The sequence below is a fragment of the Schistocerca cancellata genome, chromosome 9 (assembly GCF_023864275.1).
Source record: "Schistocerca cancellata isolate TAMUIC-IGC-003103 chromosome 9, iqSchCanc2.1, whole genome shotgun sequence".
Classification (NCBI taxonomy): domain Eukaryota; kingdom Metazoa; phylum Arthropoda; class Insecta; order Orthoptera; family Acrididae; genus Schistocerca; species Schistocerca cancellata.
In genome coordinates this window covers 124,139,936-124,153,551 of record NC_064634.1, presented here as the reverse complement: position 1 = coordinate 124,153,551, position 13,616 = coordinate 124,139,936, and the positions used below count along the sequence as shown (strand labels likewise).

The 13,616-nt window shown below is 42.8% G+C and overlaps 1 protein-coding gene across 1 annotated transcript in view; it reads right to left on the bottom strand.

The window, feature by feature from the left end:
- Positions 1-9,715: 9,715 nt before the first annotated feature.
- The window catches only part of LOC126100644 (uncharacterized), a 290,010-nt gene continuing 286,109 nt past the window's right edge, over positions 9,716-13,616 (bottom strand). The window contains exon 11 of the mRNA XM_049911273.1: positions 9,716-10,126. Coding sequence (XP_049767230.1) covers positions 9,835-10,126 — 292 coding nt within the window. The 3' untranslated portion in view covers positions 9,716-9,834. The remainder of the gene's footprint in view (positions 10,127-13,616) is intronic.

Below are 13,616 nucleotides of genomic sequence, written 5' to 3'. Positions count from 1 at the left end.
TCACACTAGACGAGTGTAACCCCAATGTTTGCGCGACAGAGTAATTATGATGTATGCGTACGTGGAGAAGTGTTTGCGCAGCAATCACCGACGTAGTGTAACTGAGGCGGAATAATGGGAACCAGACCGCATTCGCCGAGGCAGATGGAAAACGGCCTTAAAAATCATCCACAGACTGGCCGGCACGCCGGGCCTCGACACGAATCCGCCGGACGGATTGGTGCCGGGACTGGCAAGCCTTCCCGCCCGGAAATCAGTGCTAAAAACCGCACGTGTCATTATGTACTAAGCACACAATATTGTGTGTGATGTTTAAAAAGCGTTAGTATATCCGCAAGTGGACCACAAGTAAAATTGTAAATAGAAGGTCTTTCCAAATTCGCCATTAACTTTATATAAACTTGGATCATTAATTAAAAATTGTAGCAAAGACAACAGGTCAATGCAACCCTCACACGTCGAAAACATGACGAATAAATGGCACAACACACGAAAAAACGCACTTGAAAATGAGAATAATTTCCCGAAACGCGTTGTGCAAAACATAAATAAAAGGAACATCATAACTATTAGCGGAAAGGTGTTTCACAAAAAAAAAAAAACCTTTGTACCTGGTAAACTGTTGGTTCAGTTCAGATCGTGTGGCCGAGCGTTTCTAGGCGCTTCAGTCCGGAACTGCGCTGCTGCTACGGTAGCAGGTTCGAATTCTGCCTCGGGCATGGATGTGTGTGATGTCCTTATGTTAATTACCGAGCGAGGTGGCGCAGTGGTTAGCACACTGGACTCGCATTCGGGAGAACGACGGTTCAATCCCGTCTCCGGCCATCCTGATTTAGGTTTTCCGTGATTTCCCTAAATCGTTTCAGGCAAATGCCGGGATGGTTCCTTTGAAAGGGCACGGCCGATTTCCTTCCCAATCCTTCCCTAACCCGAGCTTGCGCTCCGTCTGTAATGACCTCGTTGTCGACGGGACGTTAAACACTAACCACCACCACCACCACCTTATATTAATTAGGTTTACGTAGTTCTAAGTCTAGGGGACTGATGACCTCAGATGTTAAGTCCCATAGTGTTTACAGCCATTTGAAGTTCAGGTCGGAAACGACGGCTCCATCTCGTGACCCTGGGCCTGCCATTCCTACCGCAACCCAGTGGTTGCTAGCTAACCACTCGCCTCGCCTCAGGGGAGTATTATCTCGTTCACCCTCACAGCCTATTCCGCGGTCTGAGAACTTTATCAGGACTATAGTAGAAAAACAGCGTACAACACTAGTCTGCTCGCTGACGTAAGACATTGTTGGGAGTGAATGGACGAAACGCTCTCAAAGACAACAGATGCGACTTCCCGACGTAATAAACATGGTAAACGTAGTCACACTGTTCAGTCTGAATACAAACTCAGTTCGGTCCAACACGCCGAAAGTAAAATGCTCCAACAGCAGGAAGCTGCCAGGTTTTGTTCGTGATTTTTGAGAGAAATTCTTCAGCACTGATGGGGAAACATTATTTCGTACACAATGTGATATTAAAGTTAGTGCAGAGAACCGATTTAACATGGAACATCACTGTAATACTCCTATATGCAGCAACTATGTGAAGGGAAGTGGTGATACTGACAGCAGACAAGCGTTGTTTTTTGAGCAGACAGGTCCATCTTCGACCGTGCAATCATTCTTCAAGAACTTGTGTGAGATGTCGGTGTCTTGCAACATTCCATTGAAGAAGTTAGAGAATCTACGCTTCAGATAGTTCTTGGAGAAGTACACAACACACCCAGTTCAAAATGAATCTACACTGAGAATGATTATTTATCCCCCTGCTACGAGAAAGTGCTCAACAAAACAAAAATTAGTATTGTTCGACAAAAGGTTTTGGGTTTCGTGGATGAAACAACCAATGTGGGTGGGTGTTATGTTGTAAATGTTGTCTCTGTACAAAAAGTTGATGGTCCCTATTCTTCCAATGTTACCATCACTAAGCAGCAGACATGGTGAACGTTCAGTGTTTACGCCAGTGTTTTCGTGTTTTGTGCTCGTTTATTGACGTTTTGCACGTGAATTAAGCATTATCAATTGAGCATTTGGTCTTCTTTCGTGTCATCTTTCTACGAAGTGCCGTTGGGATTTCGGCGTTGTCCGAGATTTCTTTGCTGCAGAACACCATGGCAAACTCCGTGAGAAAAAACACCGTGATTTTCACCTTCGACAAGTACACCCGTCGAGTACAGCCCCCTGCACTTGAAATACACGACTGGATTACCGAGGTAATTGGCCTTCATTCTGAATCTGTTCATACCATGCAGCTGGACTCTGATGAATACTGCATTTTTGTAAAGTTTAACGATTCCGCGAGTGTAGACCGATTTCTGGCAAAATTTGGTTATGAAACGGAATTTATACACCGTGATGGTACTAAAAGTACTGTCAAACTCCGGAATTCCGAGTCTGTAATTAGGAATGTTAGGGTTTTGAATATTCCCATAGAAGTAGACAATTCGAAAATTAAAGATGTCCGTTCAAAGTATGGGGTTGTCAGGCAAATAGTCAACGAAAGGTGGGCTTCGCATTTCAAGCTGCAGTGCTTTAACGGCATTCGCTCCGTGGAGATGGAAGTGAAAGCAAACATTCCCGCCCACATCTTTGTTGACGGGCACAAGGCGCATGTTATGTACTCAGGGCAAACCCCTACATGTCATGTATGTAACGAGTCTGGTCACCTCCGTCAGGACTGCCCTCGCCGTGTATTTGTGCTAACAAATAACCTTACGCAACGCCGGAAATTAACACTCAACGATTTGTTGCCAGCCAGTAATACAACAGAGCCGGCGGCGGTCGTGGATCCTGTTACTACCTCTGAAAATGTTGCACTTAATGTTAATGACTTTCCGTCTTTAAAACCTGCATTAACTGCTGAAATTCCGTCCCGTGACTTCGAGATTCCCACAAAAAAGCGTCCTCTAGAGGACACTGAAAGAAATGTTGATGAGGACTCTTCCTGTGAAACACCCGTTGCCAGGAGGCCGAAGCTCAGTCCTGAAGATCTGTTGGAAGTGGAAAAAGGAGATGGAATGAAGGTCGATGTGGCTCCCACTTCCGCACAAGGACTTACACCGCCACGAACAGATAGTGACGCAGCGGGTAGTGACTTTTCACGGAAATGTGACCCTGAGCCTGAGGTCACGGCTGAAATAACCGCATCAAGTGCACAACCCATACAGTGCGAACCGTACGAGGAAGTACCAAGTAAAGAACCTGCTGACTCCGAAGCGCAACGCCGCGCCGAAGGAGGAAATAAACAAGCATCTCAGCCTCGCCAGCAAAACAACACAACAGACACCACGCCGGAACCAAACATTGACGACTCGCAAGCCACGGCCGTTGCCCCATTCAGCCACCGCCGGCGGCAGCGACCGACACCTGGTCTTGCTGTCACGCGTCATCAAGCGACAGCCACACCAGAGAAGAAAGACGTCAAGAAAAAGAATATTAAATATGAAGTCATCAGGGCCAACACTGACGAGGAGAAAGAGAATGGCCACAGTGACTTATAGCAATGCATTGTCAGGATTTCAGGATACTTTTCTTCTCAAGCTCTTTGTTTAAAAGCAGTGCAAATTTTTCTAGGAAGTTAGTACATGTAATGGGCACACAGCTTGTCAAGATCGTGCCTTGTAGGGAAGCACGTTTGCTGCTATAATCATACCGAACCGCATCCCAAATAGCTTCTTCCGATATGTCTGTGCTGCAAGCTTATAGCATTACTACTATTAACATTAATAAAATACAGTCACCCTTGAAATTGGCAGCACTAAAAGAATTCTTGTACCAGTCCGGAACAGATATCGCGTTGCTACAAGAAGTTGCGATAACGGAATTTCAGATCCCAGGCTTTTTTGAAATTGTTAATGTTTCTACGGAAGCCAATATCGGTACAGCCATTCTTATAAGGGAAGGCATTCCGGTGACTGAAATCGAACGAATAGAATCAGGAAGAGCCATAGGCATAAAAATTTTCGATATGACAGTGATTAACCTTTACGCCCCATCAGGAACTTCCCACAAATTGGATCGTGCGAAGTTTTCTCAAGATGAACTGATTTTATTTATTGAGGAAAAATCCGTGTTCTCTTATACTAGGTGGAGATTTTAACTGTGTTTTAAACCAGAAAGATCAACAACCCAACTTCAACTACTCGCCACAGTTAAAAAAGTTAGTAAGTGATCTACACCTTAAGGATGTGTGGGAACTTCAGCACCCGACGTCAGTCGGGTTCACGTATATAACCAGCCACTCCCGCAGCAGACTAGATAGAATTTACGTGTCACCAAATTTGCAAAATTATTTATTAAACGTTGAGACTATTCCCGTGTATTTTAGCGATCACAGTACACTTTTAACTTGCTTTAATCTAAGTGTACAGCCAACCCGTCGATTCAGAGGCCAATGGAACTTAAATGTCTCTGTTTTAACTGACGAAGAACTGGAACAGGAAATAAGGTTTGCGTGGACTATGTGCCTCCGCACAGTAGACAAGCACCCAACAGTCATTGACTGGTGGACAAGGAGGGCTAAACCAAGGCTGCGGAAAGTTGTCATGCAGTATAGTGCAGCGAGGCACAGGGAGTTGAGGAATACAATGGAGTTTTATTATAAAGTTTTAAGAGACTTATATCAACAGGCCCATGATGACGTAATTCGTCTGAATGATATCAAAAAAATAAAAGCCAAGTTATTAAGCATTAAACGGCAACAGATGGAGGGACTCAAAATTAAATCGAAAGCCACATCAGTCGTAGCAGATGAAACAGCTTCTCTGTATCACTTGGTGCGGCATGCTAAAAACAGACGTCTAACTTTAATTGATGAAGTCCAGACGCATACTGGTACGAGGCTCACATGCCAGAAACAAATACTGGACGAAGTCCACAGGTACTATGACACCTTATATGCCCCTACCACAGTGGAAGATGCAGCTCTCGAGGACTTTCTATTTTAGGTCCACAATTGTCGGGAACAGACAACGCTGACATCCTGTCACCTATTACTAAAGATGCAGTGCATGAGGCAGTGCGCAACTCACCTCTCAACAAATCTCCGGGACTGGAGTTTTATGCCCGCTACTGGTCTATAATTGGGGACAAGATCACTTCCATGGCAAACGAGGTCCTGAACGGAAAACCGGTCCCTGCAGAGTTTAAGGAAAGTAAAATAGTACTGATTCCTAAGAGTAAAGGCAAAACCAACTTAAACAATTTTCGGCCTCTTTCGCTACTAAATTCTGATTACAAAATAATTTCGCGTATTATCAACAAAAGACTCTCTGCCTTTTCCCACAAAATATTGAGTCATCACCAATCTTGTTCTCCGACCAGAACGATATTCGAAAGTCTATCTGCATACAGAGACGTCATTGCAATTACCTCAGTGACAAGTATAAAATGTGCTTTAATCTTTATAGATTTCAACAAAGCTTTTGACCGCGTTAGTCATAGATACCTCTTTGCGACGCTGTCAAGAATGGCTTTCCACCCCCAGATTGTGAACATGCTAAGGAATATTGCAACAGGTATAAATGCGAAAATAGCAATCAATGGCCAAACATCTAAACCCATACAGATAAGGCGAGGGGTTCCACAGGGCAGTCCCTTATCAATGTTTTTATTTTCAGTATCTTTAGAGCAAAAAAATCGCTCTGAGCACTATGGGACTTAACATCTTTGGTCATCAGTCCCCTAGAACTTAGAACTACTTAAACCTAACTAACCTAAGGACGTCACACAACACCCAGTCATCACGAGGCAGAGAAAATCCCTGACCCCGCCGGGAATCGAACCCGGGAACCCGGGCGTGGGAAACGAGAACGCTACCGCACGACCACGAGCTGCGGACGATATCTTTAGAGCCCTTCCTCCGCACTGTCCACGCAAGATTAACAGGCATAACATTGAGTGGTGAGAAAACTGTCATACGAGCTTATGCTGATGACGTGGGCGTTGTAATAAGGAATAAGGAGGAGACAGTTACACTGGAGAGAGAAATCCAAAGGTATTGTCTAGCGTCGGGAGCGACAGCAAATGAAAACAAAAGTCAAATATTGAATCTACGGGGCCTAGATGACCTTCGACTGGCATGGGCAAAACAAGACAACAAACATAAAACTTTGGGAATAACCTTAATGGCATGTCCGATGCGGATGGCTGCTTTTAACTGGACGGAAACTAGGAGGAATGTTCATGGTGCTGTAATGGAGAACATCCATCGAACTATGGACCTGGTGCAAAAAGTCAGATTCATCAACTCCTGCGTTTTGTCTAAAGCGTATTTCACTGCGCAGGTATTTCCAATCCCTAAACTAGTAGCGAAAGGGATCATGTCCACTGTTACCAATTATTTATGGCGAGGAGACATATTCAGGGTTGGTGCGACTACGGTTATACTGGATGTCAGAAACGGGGGCCTCGGTTTGGTGGATATTCGCAATAAAGCGTCTGCTCTGTTCCTCAAACGGACTTTCCATATACTCAGAGAACTTCCACAATGTATAACCGCAAAGCTCTTTGAGGCTGTGACACCCCATAGCCTGCAAGCACCGATTGATGTGCGAAGGATTAATGCCCGTCTGCAGTATGTGAGGAACTTTTTCCTCGAAGCAAGTTATCTTAGTGACGAAATCAGAAGCAACACACGTATCACAGCGCGCGACATCATACTTGAAAGGAAGTTAAATGAGGGTAGAAACAAAATTGAAACGAAATTCCCAAATTGTGACTGGAAAGCTGTATGGCGGAACATCAACTATGCCGGGCTATCTACAGACGCTATTTCCGCATGGTACAAAACAGTTAATAATGTCATCAGCACCAACGAGAGACTATATGGGATCGGTTTAAACCAGACACACCTTTGTGGAAAATGCAATCTGGTGGATACACTCAGCCACAGATTCACCTATGGTGGCAATGTGCATAACTGGAATTGGATCAGGCAACAAATCGCCTTTCTCACTAGATCCTCTACGCAATATATAACGCCGTCGCTACTCCTGAGACCGGACATGACATACTTTCCGAAATTAAAAACCAACGCCATTAGCTGGTTACTGGGAAAATATGTTAGTTATGTCATTCACACACTCGGGTCGGACAACGAGATAGAATTCCGCGTTTACATGAAGTGTGAATATGCAAAAATCAGCACGTATCGCAACCACAAGAAGCACTATGGCAACATGCTGAAGATCATTTTTGAAAGAATGGGTGTTGGTTAAATATGTGAAACCACTACAACACCTTGAACGAGAACGAACAGAAGAAAAATAAAAGTCACTTGGTTCCTTATTATTATTTACTTTAACCTTGCTTCCGGAACTTTTTTTTTATTATTATTATTATTTTTTTATTAGTGTTCAATTTCTACTCAGAGAAGAGGTTTCTTTGTCTTTCTTACATCGGAGAATGGGAATATTGTGTTAAGATTTCTGCACACTTAGTGCTATTACCCAACAGGGAACATGAAAAAGGGGTGGGAGGGGTTTGGGCCTCGATGGACTGGCAGTGCCGTGAACAGACCCCACTGCTAGTGCGGCGTGTACCACGCCCTGACCATCCTCAATAATAAAAATAAAAAATACATAAAAAAATAATATAAAATAAAAATAAATAAAATTGGTTAATAAAAATTGGATTGCTGGAAGAAAAGATGGATAAAAAAAGTGGATGGAGGGAAAAAAAGGGTAGCGAAAAAAAAGAGTGGTAGCCCGGCGGAAAGTCATACCTAACGGCCTGGGTTCGATTCCCGGCTGGATCGGATATTTTCTCCGCTCAGGGACTGGGTGTTGTGTTGTCCTTATCATCATCATTCCATCCCCATCGACACGCAAGTCGCCGAATTGGCGTCGACTCAAAAGACTAGCACCAGGCGCACGGTCTACCGACGGGAGGCCCTAGCCACACGGCGTTTCCAACAACAGTAGATGAGCTAAATGTTATTTTTGGGCATCTCTTCCAAATGAGACTGAGGGAAATTTCTCCACGACCATGAAGATACTAGTTTATGGTGTAAATCCTTATAAAATCTTTTACATACATTTCCCGGAACTTTCATTTTTCAGTGTATAAGGAACATTTTCCCCTGAACCATTGGACATAGAGAAGTGAAATTTAATGCAGACTTTGTTCATAGTCTAACACAACTTCCTGTGGTACAATTTTTTTCTAAGTGTATTTCTGTCAAAATTATTTACTTTCCTGTGAAAATGAAATTGCTTTGTTTCATGAGTATAATTTTTTGAAATACATTGTAAGTGTTTTAAAACTGATATTAAAAAAACTGTTCCACACGTTTGCTTATCTGATTATTAAGAATTACCTACCACAATATATAAGTTAGAAGTAAAGTAATTTTTGTGGAAATGTTCCGTGTATGATAGCAGGTGTTGTAAAAATTTCCAACAATACCATGATCAAATTTTTTGATAAAAAAATTTGAAAAAATTCCGGAGTGTAGCCCATAACATAATTACCTCACGTGCAAAATTTGGTTATATTATCTATCAAACACCAAAAACTGTGTGAGATTATGTAAACATGTCCATTTTCTCCTACATCCCCGCTCATGTACTGTACCGCTAACTCTGTGTGAGATTATGTAAACATGTCCATTTTCTCCTACATCCCCGCTCATGTACTGTACCGCTAACTCTATTCACAATGAATTTCGTAGACAGTGCCCATACACACCGCTAAATGCACCAAGAAAATTACATCACGGCACACGTAGTTCAGAAGATGTCATGTCATAAACACCGAGATGTGTAAAGAACTGCCACATTGTGCGTGATGTTTAAATTTATTAATTCTTTGCTACTTACTCTATTTCCAATACATTTTGCAGACGTTACCTACATATGCCACTGATTTTACCTACATAAATATATCATAGTACAATACACATTTCAAGAGATGGGACTTCGTAAACACTGAGATGCGTGAAAAAATGCCACATCATGCCTGAAGTTTTGATACATTTATTCTTTACTACTAAGACATTCCTCCAGTCGAGTCAGTTTAAGGAAATCCCCTACAACTGGCAGTGCTTCTGACAGCTTTCAGCTGTAAAGTGTAAATGGCTGTGTGTGAAAACGATAGTCATCTATAGAGCTATGACGAGGCGTTACCACAGAGACGTGTACAAAATCACGTTATAGATGCGCAAAGTAGCTGCACCCAGCATACAGAAACTGTGCGTTCCTCATAGAAAACTGACAAGATGAATACTAGGACAATGCCGGGTTTGTCAACTAGTAATCGATAAATATATTATACAAATACTCACCTCTTACATAATTTTCTCCTATGTTTACAAAATGTATAAATGAGATCAGAAGTTCTTTTTAAAGTCACAGTCATGCATTGAGTACAGAATTACACAAGTCTTTATGCATTGTTTGGATTTTATCGATGTTACCGTGTTACTGTGTTTTGTGATGACAAAAAGTGTTCTTGTGTATATTATGAATTGTTCAGCAGTAGGATATATAAGTTATTTTGCATTTTTGTGTATGTAAAAAATGAAAAAAAAACAATTAAAAATCCTATGCGGGCTCTCCAACAACAGTGGACGGATGCAAGGAGTTCCGAAAAGAATGTCGATCAATGGAATGGGTTCCAGATGTAGGGAGAAAACAACTGACACAACAACACAATAAAAAATGGTATGAAGCCAGTAAAATAAATAGTAAACATTTAATGCACTACAAGTAAAAAGTACGTGGTAAAATCTTCGTAGATTCACCAGTAATACACATTTGTACAGGTACAAGACATGATCTAGGTGTTACGTTTGCTTTTTTGCAGCTGTTGTGTTGGACGCACTGCGGCCGAACAACCTGAACAGAGTTCTGAGTACGACCACGAGAATCCACAGCGCCAGTGCAGCGGCGGCTATCACAGCGCCGACGACATCTAGCAGCCACAGCTGGTACCACGCAAGGTCCAGAGCCGCCGACCGCATGTGCGGCGCGCCCTTGTGGCGCACCACGTACTCGGTCCAGTACACCACCTCCTCCAGAGGCGTGCGGGGTCTGTCGTGGAACAACCGCGACAGCTCCTGGGCTCTCTTCATGTAACTGTGAACATATGGATTTACACTTTAGGCGACGTCTACTACCAGTTACCATTTCATATGAAACGTCTGGCTAGATTTTGGATTCCTTGACATGCAGAATGGAGCTCGTTTCTGTGATAGTCATGGTCGTCCACAGAAATTTTTTCCAAGAGTGGGTAAGATTCAAAACTTTTTATTTTTGTTATAGCTCATTAGGTTAGATTAGATTACATGTACTTCCTGTTCCAGTCGATCCTTAGCGAAGAGATCATCCAGGATTCAGAACATGCCAGAAAAGCAAGAATACACAGTAAATATTTGCAATGGAAAACAGATCAGCTAACATGCTTTCCATAGACCACAAGTGAAATGATCGTCACAAATGTGGAGTGAGTTAAAACAATCTTAAACATATTTTCATTTAAAAGGTAACAAATACTAAACAGAAAGATCTTTTTACAACATTTATTTACGATGATCATATTACTGCACAGAATTTCTAACAAGTCAGACTGTACTAAAAAATGGCTCTGAGCACTATGGGACTTAACATCTGTGGTCATCAGTCCCCTAGAACTTAGAACTACTTAAACCTAACTAACCTAAGGACATCACACACATCCAAGCCCGAGGCAGGATTCGAACCTGCGACCGTAGTAGTCCCGCGGTTCCGGACTGAGCGCCTAGAACCGCTAGACCACCGCGGCCGGCAGTCAGACTGTACTAATTCTCGCATTAATTGGTGTTATTAGGGCCGCACATATGTTAGTTCGTTCTGCTAAGAAATTCATCTCTGGAGTAGACGGAGTTGGCCACAAATAAATCCTCTAGGCTTCTCTTAAACTGAACTTTACTGGCAGTTAAAAATTTTTATGGCTGCTGAAAAGTTATTGAAAAATGTGTGTTCCTCAATACAGGACATCTTTTTGGATCAAAGTAAGTGACTTCAAATCTTTGTGAAGATTACTCTTATTTCAAGTATTGATTCCATGAACTAAGCTGTTGGTTTGAAAAAGAGATAGATTTTTAATTACATATTTAATTGAAGAATAAATATATGGGGCATTCAAAAAGAAACGAGCCAGAGTCTGGAATGTGCAAACTGCTGACAGGAGGGTAAATTGTGGCGTGTGTAACGAGGTGTGGTTCCGACCAGTGTGTGGAAGTTCACAGCACGTCTCTAGAGGGGACACGTGCATATCACGTGACTGTACAGACAAGCAGCAGCATGCATCAATCGTCCAACGCTGCCAAGTGCTAGTTGCGTTGCAAACAGTGACATGGAGGGGCAACAGAAGAGCAAAGAGGTGTTGTTCTTTTTCTGACAGTGGAAGGAGTAAGAGGAATGGACGTTCATTGATGAATGCCACAAGTGTATGGCGAACACTGCATATCCCTTGCAAGGGTCAAGGCGTGGCACAAACGCTTCAGGGAAGGACAGGTGTCGTTAGCCGATGATGCATGGTCTGGAGCACCACACTGCATTACTGATGACATTGTCCAGCTGGTGGATGCACTCATTACCCAGGACTGCCAAGCGACAGTGAAAGCCATAGCCGCTGTGGTTAGATTGAGCGTCGGAAGTGTTCACACCATCATGAAGGAACGACTACACATGCGCAAAGTGTGTGCCCAATGGGTGCCCCATAGTCTTCAAGGAAGCATGTCGAATGGCCCACTGTCTTGCTCGTCTGCAGCGCTATGCTGGGGAAGGGAACGCGTTTTTGGCACTAGTGGTGGCTGGAGATGAGTCATGGTGTCATCATTTATAACCAGAATCAAAACGACAAAGTCTCCGGTAGAAGCATCCAGCGTCATCACCATAAAAAAAAGCGGAGGCCATTCACACGAGTGGAGGAAAGGTTATGCTGACGTTCTCCTTTGACCAAGATGGCCTCCTTCTGGTTCACTTCCGGCAGCACAGAACAACAGTGAATGCCGAGAGTTACTCGCAAACCTTGACCAACCTTCGGCAAACGATCAAATCAAAACGATCAGGCGGTCTCACCCATGGGGTCATTCTGCTCCACGACAATGCAAAGCCTCATAGGGCCAACACAGTCGCGGCACGCCTGCGGAGATTCAAATGAGAGGTTCTCGGCCACCCTCAATACAGCCCGGACCTCTCTCCCTGTGATTACGCCATTTTTGGCCCCCTTACAAAGGCTCTGAGGGGCAAACGATTCACCACGGACGACGACGTCCAGCTGTATGTGCGGAACTGGTTAACATCGCTGCCTCGGGAATTTTTTGAGACAGCCATTTCACCACCTTGTGTCACAGAGGGACAAGTGTCTCAACAGCCAGGGTCAATATTTCTAACATACAGGTACTGGTTTCTGTAATGATGCCTCTGCCTTTTTTCTTTTTGAACGCCCTTTATATACCGAGTAACAGTAATTAACATCCCTATTTCCATAAACAGGCTTTGTCTGAGTTCACACCACAAATAATTCTTATTACAGGCTTTTAGACCTGGAAAACATTAGCTTCGCTTCATGAGTTACCAAAAAAAAAGCACATGAAATTACGAAATGAAAGTAAATTAGTATGCCAGCTTTTTCATTTTTATATCCCCAATATCTGACAACATTCGCATTGAAATCAGAAATTTGTTTGGACAGTTTAGCTGTTCTGTGATGTGCTCGTGTTAGCTGAATTTATTTATCAGTCTGTAATCCCCAAAATTTACACCGTTCACTATTTCTATCTGTTTGTCTTCACATTTTATGCATCCAACGGTTGGAAACCTCTTACAAGTTCAGAACAGCTTGTACTGAGTGTTTCAAAAGTTTATTGACAAAGAATTGGCAAGTAACTATTTATTAATGTCGATAAAAACTTGATGAACCAATATTTCTGTGAGGTGGGTGAGAAAAGTATTAGACTGAAAACACTGCGAGCGATCTGGCAACGCTGCATTGTTCTGCTTGTGTAGCCTGGGGTGCTCATCACTTCCAGATGCTCAGACCGATTTTCAGCTCCACACAACAATACATGAAGTTATGTATTTGTTGTGTGTTACGAAAATGGAACAGCGAAATGCAGACTTACGTTATGTCATCAGACTCATCACGTTTTGTGTCAAACTTCGGTAATCCTTCAGTGTTACCTTTGAAAAGTTAAAAAAAGGCCTATGGGGAAGATTCCTTATCAAGAGCACAAGTTTTTTGGTAGTAAAAATCATTTTTGCAAAGTCGAGACCACATTGGAGATGAGCCTCGCTCAGGAAGACCTTCAACTTATAAAAGCGACGAAAACATCGAACGTGCGCATGCATAAGGAATTTTCTCCTCCAAGACAAATTTTCAATCAGGTGTTTGACAAAGATATCTTTGAGACGATTAGGAAAAGGGCGAATCGAGTGAAACCAGACATTGCAGACAAATGGATTCTGCTTAAAAAAAATGTTCAAATGTGTGTGAATTCCTAAGGGACAAAACTGCTTAGGTAATTGATCCCTAGACTTAAACACTACTTAAACTAACTAAAAACAAGCTATGCTAAGAACA